The sequence below is a fragment of the Aotus nancymaae genome, unplaced genomic scaffold (genome assembly GCF_030222135.1).
Source record: "Aotus nancymaae isolate 86718 unplaced genomic scaffold, 86718_ANA_hifiasm-v0.15.2.pri h1tg000046l, whole genome shotgun sequence".
In the NCBI taxonomy this organism is placed as follows: domain Eukaryota; kingdom Metazoa; phylum Chordata; class Mammalia; order Primates; family Aotidae; genus Aotus; species Aotus nancymaae.
Genome location: NW_026988460.1, coordinates 23,529,967 through 23,549,898, shown reverse-complemented (window position 1 = coordinate 23,549,898; position 19,932 = coordinate 23,529,967). Strand labels below are relative to the sequence as shown.

The following is a 19,932-nucleotide window of genomic DNA, read 5'->3' as shown; positions in this document are numbered from 1 at the left end:
GAAAGAATCAAACATTTTGTCAAAGGTTGTACAAGGTAGAGTTTGCCCTTAAGCATTTTTTTTTTTTTTTTGAGACAGAGTTTTGCTCTTGTTACCCAGGCTGGAGTGCAATGGCGCGATCTCGGCTCACCGCAACCTCCGCCTCCTGGGTTCAAGCAATTCTCCTGCCTCAGCCTCCCCAGTAGCTGGGACTACAGGCGCACGCCACCATGCCCAGCTAATTTTTGTATTTTTAGTAGAGACGGGGTTTCACCTTGTTGACCAGGATGGTCTCGATCTCTTGACCTCATGATTCACCCGCCTCAGCCCCGCAAAGTGCTGGGATTATAGACATGAGCCACCGCGCCCGGCCGCCCATAAGCATCTTAATCAGTTGAAAGACTTCACCAGTATGAAAGCCTAAGTGCCAATCATGGAATTTTCTTTCTCCTCCTTGCCTAGTTCTCAGCACAGATATTCTACACCTCATGCCTTCACCTTTAACACCTCCAGTCCCTCATCTGAAGGTTCCCTCTCCCAGAGGCAGAGGTCGACGTCCACACCTAATGTCCACATGGTCAGCACCACCCTGCCTGTGGACAGCAGGATGATTGAGGTAATAGGGCCCCTTGGGGGTGGTAATGTCAATTAATGGGGTGAGGTTGGTATTTATTTCATAGTTTTGGGTTTCAAACCTGATCAAGGAATGTTGCAGCACTTTCTCAGGTCTCTGGAGTTTTAACAGTTTTTTATATCCGTAGTGTCTTTAGACTGGCTGAATAGTCTGGTTAGTATATCATTCAAGTGGAGAACTAAAATTTCCTGAAAAAATGTTAACATTTGAACTCTTCCCATATCGGATTTGAATAGGCTTTTAATGAATGAGTGCCTAAGATATTTAAGGAGTAGTTTGATTTGGTGTGGGACAGAAAATAACAGTGATGGAGAACTACAGATTCTCTGGAAGACTTTTGTGATTTTATTTAGAAAAGAAAGGGTGGAATCCTAGGACTAAGCAGGTATTTAGGGAGATGTAAAAATGCCCAAAGCTAGTGTTTTTGAACTGCTTTTTCTTTTCTTGGCTTTTGGTTATATCCTGTTGGTTTTAATTTGCTTTCTGCTTCATCTTTAATAACAACTGAATACACTTAAATACTTCCTTTGTTCTTTATTCTTCTTTATTTCTCATTGCTTTGGACTAGAATAACAACCTGAATGCTTCTCCCAGGGCGTGGTCCAGACGATTTTGTTTGAGGGGAAGAGTAGGTATTTTTCTTCATGCCTTTGCTTTCTTGTAATTAACAGGATTGCTAAAACTGTCAGACAGTAGACTACCAAAAATGAAATAGTTGCTAAGTTAAATTTATATTGTCACTTGTTTCCATGTTTTCTTTTTCTTTCTTTTTCTTTCTCTTTCTTTCTTTCTCTCTCTCTTTCCTTCTTTCCTTTTCCTTCTTTCCAATAGAGTGTATAGAAGTAAAAAAAAAAAAATGCTGTATGTGGTATTAATGATAGGTGAAATGAATTTCTTAAGTTAGACCAGGCATGGCGGTATGTGCCTGTTGTCCCAGCTACTCCAGAGGCTAAGGCAGAAGGATCACTGGAGCTCAGAAGTTCTAGGCTGTAGGGAGCTACGATTGTGCCTGTGAATAGCCACTGCTCTCCAACTGGGGCAGCATAGTAAGAATCCACCTTAAAAATAAACAAAAAATCTCAAGTTAGATTTTGAGGCCAAGGGCATTAAAAAGACTTTTTAAAAAAATCAATTCCAACCAAGGACTAATGTTAGACTTACTTAGTTGGTGCTCACAGCATTGGTATTCTGTTTATATATTAGTAACCAAATATGTCAGTTTGGTTGATAAATCCTGGAAAATCCTTTATTAAAAGCTTATCAGAGATAACTGTGCTCTCTCTCTGCATCAAATAGACACCTACTGCCTCAGGCACACTTTATCTCAGTGAAACCTCAAATCACTTTCAGCATACTTGTCCTGCCACCGTTGTGAGGACGTCATGTATAAGCTATAAGCTATAAATTTTATTATTTCCTTTTTACCATTACGATTAGTCCTGATAATATAATAATATACCAGTTACTGCTACTTCTGTTAAATGGTTTGTTACTGTATAAACACTGTAATACTTAGAGGGAACAATAAAGGTGAGAATTGGCTAGGTGGGAAGATCGCTTGCGATGAGGAGTTGAGACCAGCCTGGGCTATATATAGCGAAACCCCACCTCTACAAAAAAATAAAAATTAGCTGAGTTTGGTGGTGTGTACTTGCAGTCCTAGCTATACTCAGGAGGCTGGGGCAGGAGGGCTGCTTGAACCCAGGAGTTCGAGGTTGTAGTGAGCTATGATTGTGTCAAGTCAGAATTTTGGATTTTTTATTATAAAAGAATTAACTATTGTTCCTAATCCTTTTTATACTTTAGAAGCAGAGTAGATTTTGATTCCTGTTATTTAATCACGAGTCAGCATTTTTAAAGTAGACATTGTTGCTTTATTTATTTAAATTATTTGTAGTTCTCAAATTATTCATAGTTCTCTTGAGTATTCAGATTTCAGGAACAATAGAAAAATTCTTTCTGGGATAAATTGATCCAACCATAGAAATTAGCACGGAATAAAGTGTGCGGTATTTAATGGATATAGGGAAGAAAATTACTCTGACATTAAGGAAAAAATCCTGCATAGGAATATAATTATGGTTAATAAAAGTAAATTGTGCTTTGCTTTAAAAACAAAGGACAAATTAGTTGGGTAATGAAGCTACAGCTGCTGATTTCTATTGAAATCCACATTATTTTTTGACACTGTTTTGCCCACTTGGCATTTATCTTGCTGTACTTAAAAACACACAGATTCCTGGGCTTCCCACCTTCATCTCCCAAACATGCTCAATCCAATCCTAGGCCAGGGGTTAGGGGGTGAATCTTTATTCTTCTTTCCAGAATCAGAATCACTCTCCAGTGATTTTGAAGACTAGCTAGGTTTGGAAACCAGAACTAGGCTTTTTTGTTAAATTCCGAATTATGTTTTGGGAGCAGGGGAAGAGCTTGGTTTGATTTTTTTTTTTATCGTGTAATGATATAATTGAATAGAAGCATTCTAGTAATAGTTGTGTGGAACAGGTATCTTGTCTAGACTGTGGTTACACAAAGAAAAGAGTAGGACTTCCCTCCCCAAAATGTCCTTTCTGAGGATATGGGGGGGTCAGGTGGTTTTATATTATTCTATTACACTATTCTACTCCAAGTGATGAATTTTAGATTGGGGTTTAGGTCTCATGGAGGCCTCTGTGATTACTGTTTTCCAGTTTCTAATAAATTCTAAAGATAGCCTTTGCTTTCTACCATGAGAAGAATGTAACCAATTTCCAAATTTACCCATAAGGCAGTGTTTTGTGGTAAAAGAGCTAGGGCTGAGATCCATGTTTGATGATTTTTGGTTCTATTTCTGCCACCTACTGGCTCTGTGACCCTGCCAAGTCTCTTTACCTGTTCAGATGTATTTTCTTACATGTAAAATGTAGGTTTTGAACTTGGATTTGTGGTCTTTCCAGCTTTCTATGATTTTAGCCTTGGATAAAGTATGTAGTAATGGTGCTTACCTTTTTCAAATTGAACTTCTAGTCAGTTTACCCTAACTCCTCGTGGAGTAAGAGTGAGCTTCCCCCAGAATCCACCTCCCCACCCTACCTTTTAAAAAATAGTTTTGAGCCTCAGTGAAACAAGATTCCCAATCTTTGGAAGGGCCTCAGCTGAGAATAACTTTGCTAGTTTTCCTTGAAAGAGTATGTTTGTTGTGTATGTTGCTTTCTCTTCAGAAAAAGAATGTAGTTTTCATTATATATGAAAAATTAATACCAAGCTGGGCACGGTGGCTCACGCCTCTAATGCCAGCACTTTGAGAGACCGAGGCAGGTGGATCACCTGAGGCCAGGAGTTCAAGACCAGCCTGGCCAACATGGCAAAAAACCCATCTCTACTAAAAAATATAAAAATTAGCTGGGTGTGGTGGTGTTCCTGCCTATAATCCCAGCTACTCAGGAGACTGAGGCAGGAGAATTGCTTGAACCCGGGAGTTGGAGGTTGCAGTGAGCTGATGTCGTGCAACTGCACTCCAGCCTGGGCGACAGAACAAGACTCCATCTCAAAAAAAAAAAAATTAATATCAATTCTTCTAATATTTGATGAAAAACCAGCCTTGGAGATACTAGCCACTGATATTTGCTGAATTTAATCAAGGAACGTTGATTAGAGGATGTATAGGATTTTTATGGTTTTTAGAGGTTTTATAATCTATTTTGTTCCTGCATATCCTCCTCCTCTCTTTTCCCTCCCCCAGAGAAAATCTTCTGTGTGTAGGAGTTGACCAGCTTTCCTTTTCTGTTGCAGGATGCAATTCGAAGTCACAGCGAATCAGGTACTTTTCCATAGTAATTTATTCAACAGTGATGGGCTTTTTTTCTTTATACGGTGTATCTTCTGTTGGTTTATCCTGTGTGGATTCTGTTTGTCTTGTCTGTTAAGCCTCACCTTCAGCCCTGTCCAGTAGCCCCAACAATCTGAGCCCAACAGGCTGGTCACAGCCCAAAACCCCCATGCCAGCACAAAGGGAGCGGGCACCAGGATCTGGAACCCAGGAGAAAAACAAAATTGTGAGTATAGACAATAGTACTTCCTGCTAATTAGAGTTCAGTAAGAAAAACCTTGTTGGAAACTAGAATACTTTTAGCTTATTTTGGGAGAAGATTCTAATAAAATACATTTTATGAAGGAGATTATAAATGTCACTGTCATTTTTGGCACACTTGGATCAGACAACTTGCCAGTACTACAACTAAAATGGTATTTCTCAAAAGACAAAAATTGGAAGTATAGTTAATATGTTTATCTTTAAAAGATATGGAAACATGACATGAGTTGATCCTTTCTTTGATGCCTTCATTTTCAAAAGATTATTACCATTCCATGGAGTATAATAATGATCTCTACTTGTTTCAGAGGCCTCGTGGACAGAGAGATTCAAGCTATTACTGGGAAATAGAAGCCAGTGAAGTGATGCTCTCCACTCGGATTGGGTCAGGCTCTTTTGGAACTGTTTATAAAGGCAAATGGCATGGTAAGCTTGGGGCCCTCCCTTTACTTACCGCGGGGCTTTAGTGTGAAGTCAAGTTTCAGTCCAGGGGGCCAGGAGGAGGAGAAGACTCTGTGTGCTCCTGGGTTTACAGCAGTACTCTCCCTTAGATACTTGGGTTTCAGTCCAGGGGGCCAGGAGGAGGAGAAGACTCTGTGTGCTCCTGGGTTTACAGCAGTACTCTCCCTTAGATACTTAGTTTAAATGTTTTTAAACTAAATTATTATAAAGCTCCCAGAATAATTAGAAATTAGTGAATAAGACTTGAGCCCTATGATCAAATATCAGGAGTGCTTCTGATTAAATACATCTTCACATGGGTTATGCTTGGAATCTCCTTAAGTGAGCAGGAGTCTGCTGTTATGGCGGGAACATGGGTGCTAGAAACTTCAAACTGGAAAGGACCTTACATATTAAAATGGGGGCTGATTTGCCCATGCTCATGCAGTTAGGCATAAGAAAGCTGGAAATCTCCTGAAATAACTTCTCTTTGTCCTGTCCTCGGATTAGTTGTGGGTATCCCTATCAAACAGGGAAGGCATAGACTTAATTCTTTTTTTTTTTTTTTTTTTGCGACGGAGTTTCGCTCGTTACCCAGGCTGGAGTGCAATGGCGTGATCTTGGCTCACCGCAACCTCCGCCTCCTGGGTTCAGGCAATTCTCCTGCCTCAGCCTCCTGAGTAGCTGGGATTACAGGCACGCGCCACCATGCCCAGCTAATTTTTTGTATTTTTAGTAGAGACGGGGTTTCACCATGTTGACCATAGACTTAATTCTTGAATCTGTGTGGAATATTAGTGTTCTTAATTTAACGGAAACACTTTGTCACTTGGAAGAAAGGTACTATTTAACTTCTGTAGTTACAGCTTGTGTATTTTGGCAAACACTCAACATTTTGACAACATACTTAGCATTTCTCTGGTAGGTTTTTAATGCCTCTGGCTTTAGGACTTTAGCAAATAATACGTATTTTCTTGAAAATGCATGTTCGCAAAAAGTGATTTCTTCTAAATTCAGATTACAATAAAGCAAAATCACAGAGTTCCTTGGTGCCTGTATTTCTACTTTGGATGACACTGTAATTGTCTTTAGAGATAAATGTGCAAAGATTGAGAGAAGTTGTAAGCATTAAATGAATAGAGTATTAAAATTCAAGGTACTGAAAATAGCAAACATGGCCAAAAATACCAAACAGGGCTCAAACATGGTGGCTCAAACCTGTATTCCTGGGCTGGGCGCGGTGGCTCACGCCTGTAATTCCAGCACTTTGGGAGGCCGAGGCGGGTGGATCACGAGGTCAAGAGATCGAGACCATCCTGGTCAACATGGTGAAACCCCGTCTCTACTAAAAATACAAAAAATTAGCTGGGCAGGGTGGCGCGTGCCTGTAATCCCAGCTACTCAGGAGGCTGAGACAGGAGAATTGCCTGAACCCAGGAGGCGGAGGTTGCAGTGAGCCGAGATCGCGCCATTGCACTCCAACCTGGGTAACAAGAGCAAAACTCTGTCTCAAAAAATTAAAAAATTAAAAAAAAAAAAACCTGTATTCTGAGCACTTTCGGAGGCTGAGGTGGGTGGATCACGAGGTCAGGAGTTCAAGACCAGCCTGGCCAAGATGGTGAAACCCCATCTCTACTAAAACTACAAAAATTAGCCAGCATGGTGGCAGGTGCCTGTAATTCCAGCTACTCAAGAGGCTGAGGCAGTAGAATTGCTTGAACCTGGGCAGCAGAGGTTACAGTCAGTTGAGATTCCCACCACTGCCCTCCAGCCTGGGTGACAGAGTGACTCCGTCTGGTGTGGGGAGGGGAGGTATAAAACGCTTCCAGTTTTGAGTACCTGGTGTTTTTTTTTTTTTGAAATAAGTTCTTGCTCTGTTGCCCAGGCTGAAGTACAGTGGCACAATCACAGCTCACTGGAGCCTCCAACTCTTGGGCTCAAACAATCCTCCTTCCTAAGCCTCCCAAGTAGCTGGGACCACAAGTGAACGCCCAGCTAAATTTTTTTTGTTTTTTGTAGAGACAAGGTCTTACTGTATTGCCCAGGCTGGTCTCCAGCTCCTGGACTCAAGCAGTCCTCTTGGGTCTTCCAAAATGCTGGGATTACAGGCATGAGCCACTGTGCCTGGCCTTAACAATGGGTTCATTAATGCATGTGTTTTCACCACTTGTAATTAATCATCTGACCAATTTCTGGTTCTTTAAGAGGATTGGCACCCGACTGAACATTTGTAAAGTACATGTAGAATGATTCCTTTTCCTTTGAAAATTGCATTTGGTTGGGCAGGGTGACTCATGGCCTGTAATCCCAGCACTTTGGGAGGCTGTAGCAGGCAGATCACTTGATCCTAGGAGTTCGAGAACAGCCTGAACAACATCATGAAACCCCATCTCTACCAAAAATTAGATGGATGTGAGGGCACTTGCCTATAGTCCCAACTACTCGGGAGGCTGAGGCAGAAAGATGCTTGAGCTCAGGAGACAAGGTTGCAGTGAGCTGAGTACAGTGAGTATACACTACTGTACTCCAACCTGGGTGAAAGGGCAAGACGGTGTCTCAAAAAAAAAAAAGAAAGAAAATTGCGTCTAATATGTACTATTGGGCTGCCTCCTGGGTCCCAGAGAAATGACACTGTTGTAGAATATTTATTTATATGTATTTAGAGACAAGATCTGGCTTTATTGCCCAGACTGGAGTATAGTGGCACAATCTTGGCTTACTTCAGTCTCTGCCTCCTGGGCTTAAGGCATCCTTCTGGATGCCTCCATCCGTCCTTCTGCCTCAGCCTCCCAAGTAGCTGGGACTACAGGCATGTGCCACCATGCCCAGCTAATTTTTTATTTTTTGCAGCAATGGGGTTTTTCCTTGTTGCTCAGCTGGTCTCGAACTCATTAGCTCAAGCGATCTGCCTGCCTTGGCCTCCCAAAGTACTGGGATTATAGGTGTAAGCCACTGTGCCCAGCCAGTTGCAGAATATTTAGATGGCATAAATATCTCCAGGATTCCTTAGGAAAGAAGAACACAAGCATTTTGTGGGATAGAGTACTCGTATCTGAGATAACAAGGCTGCTAGTAATTGTAGGAGGCAGAGCAATGGATATTCCATTTATTGCTTCTGTTAGCATTTGATCATTTTTATACCACATTTTAAAAGCCCCAGCTAAAAGCCAATAGATGAAGTTTAAGTTGCACCCAAGTTTGATTTTCCTCTGGTTGAGCACTTTTATGTGGGAATTCGTAATTTTTCAAGGCATTAGTGCAGGGTACTGCTTATGAGCTTTGTCTTCTCTCAATAGTGTGAGATTTCAAACTATGATAAGATTGTTGCCGGGCGCAGTGGCTCACGCCTGTAATCCCAGCACTTTGGGAGGCCGAGGCGGGTGGATCACGATGTCAAGAGATCAGACCATCCTGGTCAACATGGTAAAACCCTGTCTCTACTAAAAATACAAAAAATTAGCTGGGCACAGTGGCGTGTGCCTGTAATCCCAGCTGCTCGGGAGACTGAGGCAGGAGAATTGCCTGAACCCAGGAGGTGGAGGTTGCGGTGAGCCGAGATCGCGCCATTGCACTCCAGCCTGGGTAACAAGAGCAAAACTCCGTCTCAAAAAAAAAAAGATTGTTACAATGTTATTCCATAAAGACTGCTATTAGAATGTAGATAACTTGTCTAATGTTTTTAAGATTCTAGTTTTTTTTAAACTCAAAAAGAGAGTCTCAAAAGTCAGAGGAGTGAGGAGCAGTGGACTTTTATGCCATCCTTTCAGAAAGCAAGCCCTGGTCTATGAATGAAGAAGAAAGATGAGTGGTCAAGGAGACCTAATTTCTAGATTGTTTTGTGCACTACTTCCCCCCCGCCTCATTCTGGTTCCTGTATACAATGTAATGTCCTGTTCAGTGTCTTAAAAATTACAACTGTAATTTATAAGTGCCTGTAATCCCAGCACTTTGGGAGGCCCAGGCAGGCAGATCACCTGAGGGTTGGGAGTTGGAGACCAGCCTGACCAACATGGAGAAACCCTGTCTCTACTTAAAAAAAAAAAAAATTAGTTGGGCATGGTGGCGCTTGGTTGTAATCCCAGCTACTCAGGAGGCTGAGGCAGGAGAATCGCTTGAACCCAGGAGGCAGAGGTTGCAGTGAGCTGGGATTGTGCCATTGGGCAACAAGAGTGAAACTCTCATCTCAAAAAAATAATTACAATTGTTTTCATGATTTTGATTGAAGATTTTTTTAACTCAGCCCACCCAGTATGGAAATAAAGCAGAAAGGGTTTCAAAGCAACTCAGAGGCCTCATATCCATGAAAATTTACATATTTATTTATTTAAAGCAGAGTCTCTCAGGCCCAAAGCTCACAACCTCCTTTTGAGCATTAAATTTGGCACCAAGGCTGGGCGCAGCTGTAATCCTAGCACTTTGGAAGGCTCAGGCAGGCAGATCACTTGAGATCAGGAGTTCAAGACCAGCCTGGCCAACATGGTGAAACTCCATTTCTACTAAAAATACAAAAATTAGCTGGGCGTGGTGGTGGGTGTCTGTAATCCCAGCTATTTGGGAGGCTGAGGCAGGAGAATCACTTGAACCTGGGAGGTGGAGGCTGCAGTGAGCCAAGGGACCACTGCACTCCAGCCTGGGCGACAGAGCAAGACTCTGTCTCAAAAAAATAAAAATAAACTAATTTGGCATGAGATTCACCAGCCTTTGCTAATTACAAACAACACATTAAATGGATAAAGCCAGCATCAGAGGCTATCGAATGATGGCAGCAGGAATAATCACTGAAAGCACAAGGCAGAAAACCCCTTGAACAGATTCACAAATGTGACAGGAACAGCTTTTGGCTACTTACTAAGACAAGCAGCTTGGTATAACCCACATCTGGAGAGCCCCATCTCAGCTGAGGGCAGTGACTGTGGTTTGTAACAGTGAGATGTCAACAAAATGAGAAGGAATAGTGTTCATTCTGTTCTATTTCAGAAAGCAGAGATGTATATAGTAAGTTTAGACAATCCCAAATGGTTAAAGCAGAAAAATGACTTTGAGTTTAAAAGGTAAAAAATTTCTAATTACATTTGCCTCTGACTTTACTATTAAGGGAAAATAAGAAATTCTGGCTTGATGTATAATAATGACTTCATAAACTACCCTCCATAAAAAGTTACCTAGCCATTTGGTGATTTATATTACTTGCCAAGGTTTATAAGTATGAAGGATTTCATAAGTATGCTGAAGGATTGCTAGCTATAAGAGTATTTGGATAATTGCCAAAGGAAAAGATAAAGTATTACTATACAGTTTTGTACTCATCTGAGAAATGGGTTTGAAAGGAGAGAAAGAGTGGTAAGCAGCATTGGACACCTATTGCATGGAGTGCTGGAAGAGTGAACTTGGAAATGCCCAAGGACTGCCGGGGCCAGGATGACGAGCTGCCTTTTTTTGGGGTCCAGCCCTAATTCCATAGACCTGGGATGAACCAAGACCTGGGGATGTCAGGCTGGACATTGGGTTCCGAATTCCCCTGCCATAAAGTGTTTCTTGACTTCTACAGGCAACTAAGTCCCCAGTATTTCCCATCAGAGGCCAAGTCCTCTCTTCTACTCCAGAGTCTCAAATAGCTTGTCAATTCATAATTTGCCTGACAGTTTATGTTAGAATCCATTCATTTCTTCATCCAGTGTTTCCTGATCATTCTTTGAACACCAGGCATTTCCAGGGACTAGGAAATGAAGCAGTGAACAAAATATAAAAATTCTGTCTCTTTGGTTAGGCATGGTGGCTCACTCCTGTAATCCCAGCACTTTGGGAGGCCAAAGCAGGCAGATCATTTGAGACTAGGAGTTGGGACTAGCCTAACCAACGTGGTGAGACCCTGTCTCTACTAATATTTTAAAAATTAGTTGAGTATGGTGGTTGACACCTGTAATGCCAGCTACTCAAGAGTCTGAACCATGAGAATTGCTTGAGCCTGGGAAGCAGAGGTTGCAGTGAGCCAAGATTGTGCAACTGCACTCCAGCTTGGACGATAGAGTGAGACTGTCTCAAAAAAAAAAAAAAAAATTTTTTTTTTTTTTCTCTTGGCCAGGGGTGGTGGCTCACACCTGTAATCCTCACACTTTGGGAGGCTAAGGTGGGAGGATTCCTTTAGCACAGGAGTTTGAGACCAGCCTGAACAACATAGTGACACCCTGTCTCTATAAATTAGCTGAATGTGGTACTGTGTGTCTGTTGTGCCAGCTGAGGCAGGAGGATCACTTGAGCCAGGGAGATTGAGGCTGCAGTGAGCCCTGATCACACCACTGCACTCCAGCCTGGGCAACAGAACAAGACCCTGTCTCCAAAAAAAAAAAATCTTAAGGAGTTTATATTCTAGTGGGGGCAGTAAACAAGAGAAGTAGAATATATAGTGTGCTGTAATTGCTAAGGAGAAAAATGGAGGAAAGGAGCTGTGGAGTGGCAGTCCCAGTTCCAAATAGTAGATTGGTCAGAAAGGAGTCTGCCAAGACAGTGGCATTTGCACAGAGGGTGAGGCTGCTGAGGGTGGTACAGATATCTAGGAAAGCAGCAACATCAAGTGCAAAGTGGACCACTCACCTGGCCTGTTCCGAGAACTCAAAGAGATCTTACGGCTTCAGTTTGAGTGAAAGGTAGAGGTAGAGATAGAGGGTGTTTTTAGGGTCCCGTAAAGACTGAGAATCATTTGGGTTAAATGGGATCTGAGGTTGTACGAGACCTTTAGGAGGTTTGGCCAGCCTTTGTCACATGTTAGGGTTAACTGGATGAGAGCCACTTTGGAGGCTGCTGTTAAAACACAGGGACCCATCATTGAAACTTCAGATGATAAAACCAGAGACCACAGGGAGATATATTGAGACTTATTGTAAGAACTATTGCTCTACCAGTTTTCTTCCCAAAAATGAATTGAGGAGGGCTGGGTGCGCTGAGCACTCTGGGAGGCCGAGGCAGGCAGAGAACTTGAGGTCAGGAGTTTGAGACCAGCCTGGGCAACATGGTGAAACTCCATCTCCACCAAAAAATACAAAAATTAGCTGGGCGTGGTGGAACACGCCTGTAATCCCAGCTACTCGGGAGACTGAGGCAGGAGAATCGCTTGTGGAGGTTACAGTGAGCTGAGATCATGCCACTGCACTCTAGCCTGGGCGACAGAGCGAGATTCCATCTCAAAAAAAAAAAGGAAGAAAGGAGGAATGTACCAACAGAGGCTCCAGAAACACTTTTAAAAGTGGCTTTTAAATTTGTAGCACTCTAAAGTGGAACTGATCCCTGGATGTGTCTAAAGTTATATCAGGAGACTGGTTTTACTCACAGTGCTTGACAATCAGTTGTCAGTACTTGTAGGTAGAATATCAATTGGAGTCAGACTGGGGTTCCAGTCCTGGCTCCAGCACTCTGTTTTTGTTTTTTTTTTTTTTTTTGGCAGTCTGACCTTGGTCAAGTGACTAAACTTTTCTGCTTGTTGTCTGTGACGTAAAGATAAAATTATTTACGTCATAGGGCACGTGAGGATTAAGAGAGATAAAAGTATACACGATGCCAGGATTCAGTATTATTAGGATTATTTTTTAATGGTATTGAAGGCAGAGAAGCTTAATTTCAGTGTATCTCTCTGAATTTTTACTAGGGACCATATTAGTTCTCACTGAAATGTGGATTCAGAGGTCAGTCTCAATAGTTGCTAAATGGTCTGCTTCCTTACACCAGCATCCAGCCCCAGTCATTCTGTACTTGCCAGGCCATTCATATCCATGTACTGATTTCATCCCCACAGGACCAGGTTTTGACCTGTCACACATGATCTCACCTCTGGAGCTTACCAGGGTTGGTATGAATAGTTTAACCAAGCCTATTGAAGGTGTAACTGCAGGGATAGCATTTACCCATGTAACTTTTTTCAGTTATTTGAATTAATGTAGAAATTGGACCTATAATCTCAGCACTTCAGGAGGCCAAGGTGGAAGGATTGCTTAAGCCCAGGGGGTCGAGGCTATAGTGTGCCACTGCACTCTAGCCTTGACAATAGAGTGAGACCCTGTCTTAAAAAAAAAAAAAAAATTTTGAGACTTGTTGTATCTGTGTAGGTATATGATTCTTTGGATAAGTGAGTCACTGTATCTTCCTGAAAAACTAGGTTATTTGAAAGAGTAAGATCATTCAACTGATTGCACTGACTGACAACTAATTTTGCAGGCGATGTTGCAGTAAAGATCCTAAAGGTTGTCGACCCAACCCCAGAGCAGTTCCAGGCCTTCAGGAATGAGGTGGCTGTTTTGCGGTGAGTAGAAAGCTGGCAGTCCAGTCCCTCTGGAGTGCGGAGTACAGGGACTGCAGAGTCAGTGGGCTGGGACTGGCAGTCAGTTAGGACTCACAGTGGAGTTCCTGTGGTTGGATGCTCCTCCTTTGAGAGCGAAGGGATGCTTCCTTTAGTTTATGTGGTTGTCAGGCCGTTCGAAGAGCCCCTTTTCAGGAGAATACCCTCCTCTGGGCACAGTAAACTCAATAGCCCAGGTTCTATCTCTGGGTTTTGGTCTGAGGTGGGCAGGAGAAATAGGCCCTATTTTTATCTTTTATTTCCCAGAACCCTCTTTATAGCTGAGTTGCCTTATTTTAGACTTCAGAACATTAAGTTTTCAAATCTTTCAGTTACTATTTAGACTTGTAGGACTATGTCATATAATGGAGACTTCTACAGAGGAGTCCTTGTATAACCTCCACAAGGAGGGTCATGAGTTTACAGTGACGAAACAGAACGTCTTCTCTGTAAGCAAGGCCAGCACTGAACTGATGGCCTAGTGAACTAATGTTGGACGCCTCTGTTTGCTCAGAATGCCACCCAGGTTATCAGCTGTGCCACGTGTTTGTTTTTCTAGCCCCCTCCAGGTTGGGACTGGGAGTAGTGTCAAGAGCACAGAACCCACGGGAAAGCACAGTAGACCTCCCTGAGCACTTTCCTCCTCCCTTTCCTCTCTTCCTTTCCTCAGCAAAACACGGCATGTGAACATTCTGCTTTTCATGGGGTACATGACAAAGGACAACCTGGCAATTGTGACCCAGTGGTGCGAGGGCAGCAGCCTCTATAAACACCTGCATGTCCAGGAGACCAAGTTTCAGATGTTCCAGCTAATTGACATTGCCCGGCAGACGGCTCAGGGAATGGAGTGAGTAGATGGCCTGATGCCTCTCTGGGACCCAGGCATCAAACTTGTCTGTAAATTGGAACCAAGATCAGGAAAAGCTTTCTAGTCCATTAAGTGATTCTGTGATTATCTTTGTACAAGCCTCTGGCCTGGGCTGGAGGGTCAGTTATTAGGAATGTATTGTTCAGGTTCTAGCTGGGTGGAGTGGCTCATGCCTGTAATCCCAGCACTTTGGGAAGCCAAGGCCAGTGGATCACTTGGGGCCAAGAGTTCAAGACCAGCCTTGCCAACATGGCAAAATCCTTTCTCTACTAAAAATACAAAAATCAACCAGGTGTGGTGGCGTATGCCTGTAATCCCAGCTACTAAGGAGGCTGAAGCAGGAGAATTGCTTGAATCCGGCAGGTAGAGGTTGCAATGAGCTGAGATCACGCTACTGCACTTCAGCCTGGGCTGCAGAGCGAGACTCTGTCTCCAAAAAAAAAAAAAAAAAAGTTCAGGTTCCTTACCCAAGCAAAGCTTCCCCCTTGGCATTCAGATTTGGGCTCTTCCTGCTACCCTCACTTTATCCAAAAACCTGAGAACATAGTTGGGGCATGTACCTTCTGCTCAGCTGTCTGAGGTGTGGCTGTGCCACATGAGGGTTTAAGCAGATGTCATTTTTCAGGATAATTTAATTAAAACTTTTTCCCTTAGGGTCTCACTTTGTCGCCTATGCTGGAGTGCAGTGGTGCAATCATAGCTCACTGTATCCTTGAACTCCTGTGATCTTCTTGCCTCAATCTCCTAGGTTGCTGGGACTGCAGGCACACACTACCATGCCGAGCTAATTTTTGTGTATTTTTTAGAGTCAGGGGTCTCACTGTGTTGCCCAGGCTGGTCTAAAACTGGCCTCAAGTGATCCTCCCGCCTTTCCTGGCTAACCCAGGGTAGTGCTTCTCCAACTTTCCCTCTGAAGTGTCCCTTATGGTAGAGGAGTAGGAATTCCTCATACCTCTAAGATATCTGGGAGATACTGAGCTATAGCTGTGCTTGCAAATGCTACACAAATTCTCATATTGTCTTTAAAATCATATGGAAGTTACATTCTGTATATTTTAATAAATAGAATTACTTTTCAGAAAAAAAATGAGATATAATTCACATATCATAAAATTCACCCTTTTAAAATGTACACACCTCTGTGGTTTTCTAGTATTGAGTTGTGCAGCCATCACTACCATCTAATTTTAGAACATTTTCATCATCCCAGAAAGAAACATATGTACAGTGTATAAGTCTGTTTGGGTTTTTCTAAAGGAAGACCTGAGGCTGGATAATTTATAAAGAAAAGAGGTGTATTTCGCTCTTGGTTCTGCAGAGTGTAGCAAAAGGCAAGGGGAGCCACATGTGATGTCGTAAGACAAAGGAGCAAGAAAGCATGGAGGGAGGTCCCAGACTCTAACCAGATTTCACATGAACTAATAGCACGTGAACTCACTCATCACTGCAGGGAGGCACCAAGCCATTCATGAGGAATCTGTCCCCATGACCCAAACACCTGACACTTAGGTCCCACCTCCAACACTGGGGATCACATTTCAACATGAGATTTGGAGTGGACAAATATCCAAACGGTATTACCCATTAGCATTCACCCAATACCTCCCACCCACTTACAGTCTACTTTCTGTTCCTATGGATTGTGCCTACTTTATAGTTTAATATAAATGGAATCATGTAAGATGTAATATAGTCAAGTACCATATAATGATGTTTTGGTCAATGACAGACCACATATAGGAAGGTGGTCCCACAAGATGGTAATACTGTATTTTTACTGTGCCTTTTCTGTTTGGCTGTGTTTAGAGACACAGATACTATGTTACAACTGCCTCCAGTATTCGGTACACTGAGGGCCATACAGGTTTGTAGCGTTAAGTGCAACAGGCTATACCATTTAGCCAGGGTGTGCGGTAGACTGCACCATCTTGGTTTGTGTAAATACACTTTATGATATTTGCATGATAAGTTGGCTAACAACACATTTCTCAGAAGGTATCCCTGCCGTTCAGTGATGCTTGACTGTATATAATATAGAAGATGTGGTACTGTATGCCTGGCTGTTTCACCCAGCATAATAGTTTCAAGGTTAATCCAGGTTGTAGCATGTGTCACTACTTCATTCCTTTCTGTGTCTGAGTACCATTCCATTGTATGGATCTGCCACATTATTCATTCATCAGTTATGGACATTGGGTTATCAGAATTACTTTTGAGTAAAATTGATGCTTGAAGCAGTGTCAGTGATGGCCGGTTAGCAGTGGCCTATGCCTGTAATCCAAGCATTTTGGGAGGCCAATATGAGAGGATCCCTTGAGCCCAGGATTTCAAGACCAGCTTGGGGCAACACTGCAAGACCCGGTATCTACAAAAAAAAAAAAAAAAAAAGGTCGGGGAGTGGTGACATTGTGGCACATGCCTGTGGTTCCAGCTACTTGGGAGGCTGCAGTGGGAGGATCACTTAAGCCTAGGAAGTTAAGGCTGCAGTGAGCTATGACTGTACCACTGCACTCCAGTCTCAAAAAAAAAAAAAAAAAGGTGTAAGCATGTTTGTGCTGTGGTCTCAGTAAGCAGTGATGTAAACCAGGCTGAACAGCACAGGGTCCATCCCTGTGTGTAACACTCCTGGGAGCCGGGCCTTCAGTGGATTTACTTATTAGCTGTAGTTTAAAACTGCTTTCTACCCATGCCCCTCAAACTTATTTTTAATAATTTCTTTTCCCTTCACAGCTATTTGCATGCAAAGAACATCATCCACAGAGACATGAAATCCAACAGTATCCTTTGGTTGTTGGGTTCCATTTGACTGCTCAGTTCTAAATTTAGGGAAACAGAATAGAGCCTTTTTATCACAAGTGACTCTTGGTGCTAGGGGATATCATTTTAAGGAAAGAGGCAGAGGACAAGACACGAAAGTCAGAAAATTAGTAGGCTTGGCTTGCTCCTCAGCAGCATATGCCTCACCAGGACTGATGAGAGCGATGTTTAGGTTAGGTTCCTTTCTATCTCAGCAAAAGTGATTTGGAGAGATTTTCGTAGGCTTGAAATAGGCATAATTTATCACACTATTACTAAATTTAACCTGAGGGGGATTGTGCTTTTGTCTTAGGTTTATTTCTAGTTTGTGGACAATGTATGTGTATCTGCTTGTTAGGTGGATAGCAAGTAAGCTATAAGCCAAAGGTTGAAAGGTTTCCAAAAGCCACTATTTAAATGGTCTTTCTTGGCTGGGTGTGGTGGCTTATGCCTATAATCCCAGCACTTTGGGAGGCCAGGGCAGGTGGATCACTTGAGGCTAGGGGTTTGAGACCAGCCTGGCCAATGTGGTGAAACCCATCTCTGTATTTAAAAATTAGCTGGGTGTGGTGGCACGTGCCTGTAATCCCAGCTACTCAAGAAGCTGAGGCAGGAGAATCACTTGAACCTGGGAGGCGGAGGTTGCAGTGAACTGAGATCGTGTGGTTGCACTCTAGCCTAGGGAACAGAGCAAGGCTCTGTCTCAAATAAATAAATAAATAAAATGGTCTTTCTCAAAGGTACATAAGTGGGTTCCTCAGAAGTCACTGTTGGAAACAACCCTTCTCCCCTTCTAAGTCTTGTTTTTATAGAAGAGTAAATGAAGAAAGGTATTTTTAATGCTGTAAGGCATGAAATTTAACAATTTTGAATGTGCCACCTTCCACCAGCCTTTCCTTGTGATAGAAGGATGACATTACAGCCCATACTTTGCTTCTTGAACAGTGAGAGGCATGATAATTGTGTTGAGCTGGATTATAGGATATGCCCTATTTTAGGTACCTGTGTGAGGCGTGGAACACCTTTCAATGGTGGGGTTTTTAGCAGCCAAACATACCATGAAAGCAGACACCAGATTTAAGGAGGTGTGAGTTCCTGGGCACCAACAGCTCACAAGTTGCTTCTTGTGTGTTTTTTAAAATTTTTTTTCTCCCTCACAAGTTAGACTTAAACTGTATGACTTCTTTACCCAGAAGCAAGCTGATTTTGTTTTTCATTTTGAAGTCACCCAAGTGGTACTAATTCTGATGAGAAATTTCTTAGGACAACATTGAACACTTCAATAAGGGATTTGCTATTTTGTTAACCACTCAAGGTTCAGATGGTGATTTGAGGGCGGAACAGAGGCAGAAACCACTGTAAGCTGTCAGCAGACCATAGTTGGCCCTCTGGGGAGTACTGGAGTGTGGCCTTCGCTTGTCATGTTAGAGTTTCATGCACATGTATTATATGGAAAGGTCACAAAGCCAGGGACCCAGCACCTAGATGTGGAAATGGGGAACAGAAGCAGGGAAAAAAACTGACTTGTTTTTGGCTGGGGCCAAATAATCTCGCACATTGAATAATCCCTGCCTGCCCCCTGGAAGAACGGGCATTTCAAAAGCACTTTTAAGAACTTCATATACCTTAGGAAATTCAGTGCAGAGAGGCTGCAACAGAGAGAAGGTGGAGATATTACCATGTTATAAAGAACTTTGGGACCATCCTTTTGAAACCAGAGTCCTTAACAAGCATTGAGATATATTTCTCCATGAAGGCCTAACAGTGAAAATTGGAGATTTTGGTTTGGCAACAGTAAAGTCACGCTGGAGTGGTTCTCAGCAGGTTGAACAACCTACTGGCTCTGTTCTGTGGATGGTGAGAATCCGGGCTCCCACTAGCAGTTTTTGGTGCGGGCCAAGAGGAATACCCTGAAGCTTTATGTGCAAACGTAAAGCATTTCTGTACACTTTGCTGAAATCTACATGACCCCTAGTGACAGTCAGGCTCAGGGCAATTGTAGATTTTCTTGAGGAAGCTGTTGATCAAAACCACCGTGAAGCTTAGTGTGGAGAGGAGTTAATAAGCCAGGATAGAAATGCTGGGTCTTGGTCCTTTAAAGACAAGGATTCCTGAGCCGTTTTAACCAGTGCCTGAGTTGGAGAGCTTTGGAGAAAAGCTATGTGGGGACTGAAGAATGGACTCATTCATAACTAATGAAAGGGAAGCCTGGCCCATAGATGTCTGTGGGGCCTGTCATATGGTGATAAATACACTTTTTCCCTGTAGGCTCCAGAAGTGATCCGAATGCAGGATAACAATCCATTCAGCTTCCAGTCAGATGTCTACTCCTATGGCATCGTATTATATGAGCTGATGACAGGGGAGCTTCCTTACTCTCACATTAACAACCGAGATCAGGTGAGTCTGTGCTGGTGCTAAAGGACCTGACTTGTGGGAGCTCCTGGGCTTCCTGCCAGCCTAGAGAGCTAGAGGGTTAGGACTTGCTATTTTCTGTTATTCATCCACCCCTCATTCACTCAGCTGTTTTTCCCTTAGATCATCTTCATGGTGGGCCGAGGGTATGCCTCCCCAGATCTTAGTAAGCTATATAAGAACTGCCCCAAAGCAATGAAGAGGCTGGTAGCTGACTGTGTCAAGAAAGTAAAGGAAGAGAGGCCTCTTTTTCCCCAGGTAAGGCTCAGGGCTGCCAGAACGGGATTAAAGCATGGGTTGGTTCTTAAAGATGGCAATATAAGGGGATTATTTTGTTTTTATAGGCAGGGTATGGCCAGTGTCTTTGGACCCCCAAGCCCCAACTAATGAGAGCATTCTGG

At 42.8% G+C, this 19,932-nt stretch overlaps 1 protein-coding gene across 22 annotated transcripts in view; it reads left to right on the top strand.

Annotated features, from left to right (window-relative positions):
* RAF1 (Raf-1 proto-oncogene, serine/threonine kinase) overlaps positions 1–19,932 on the top strand; it is a 115,613-nt gene that overhangs the window by 94,621 nt on the left and 1,060 nt on the right. For 16 of the 22 annotated variants that reach the window (XM_064362050.1, XM_064362049.1, XM_064362044.1 and 13 more), the window contains 11 exons: positions 442–595; positions 1,182–1,241; positions 4,385–4,412; positions 4,520–4,647; positions 4,994–5,111; positions 13,332–13,416; positions 14,123–14,299; positions 17,051–17,097; positions 18,855–18,973; positions 19,385–19,516; positions 19,655–19,789. In XM_064362050.1, the coding sequence (XP_064218120.1) occupies positions 442–595; positions 1,182–1,241; positions 4,385–4,412; positions 4,520–4,647; positions 4,994–5,111; positions 13,332–13,416; positions 14,123–14,299; positions 17,051–17,097; positions 18,855–18,973; positions 19,385–19,516; positions 19,655–19,789 (1,183 nt within the window). The remainder of the gene's footprint in view (positions 1–441; positions 596–1,181; positions 1,242–4,384; positions 4,413–4,519; positions 4,648–4,993; positions 5,112–13,331; positions 13,417–14,122; positions 14,300–17,050; positions 17,098–18,854; positions 18,974–19,384; positions 19,517–19,654; positions 19,790–19,932) is intronic. The other 6 variants (XM_012472332.2, XM_012472320.2, XM_064362054.1 and 3 more) reach the window with 1 other exon arrangement.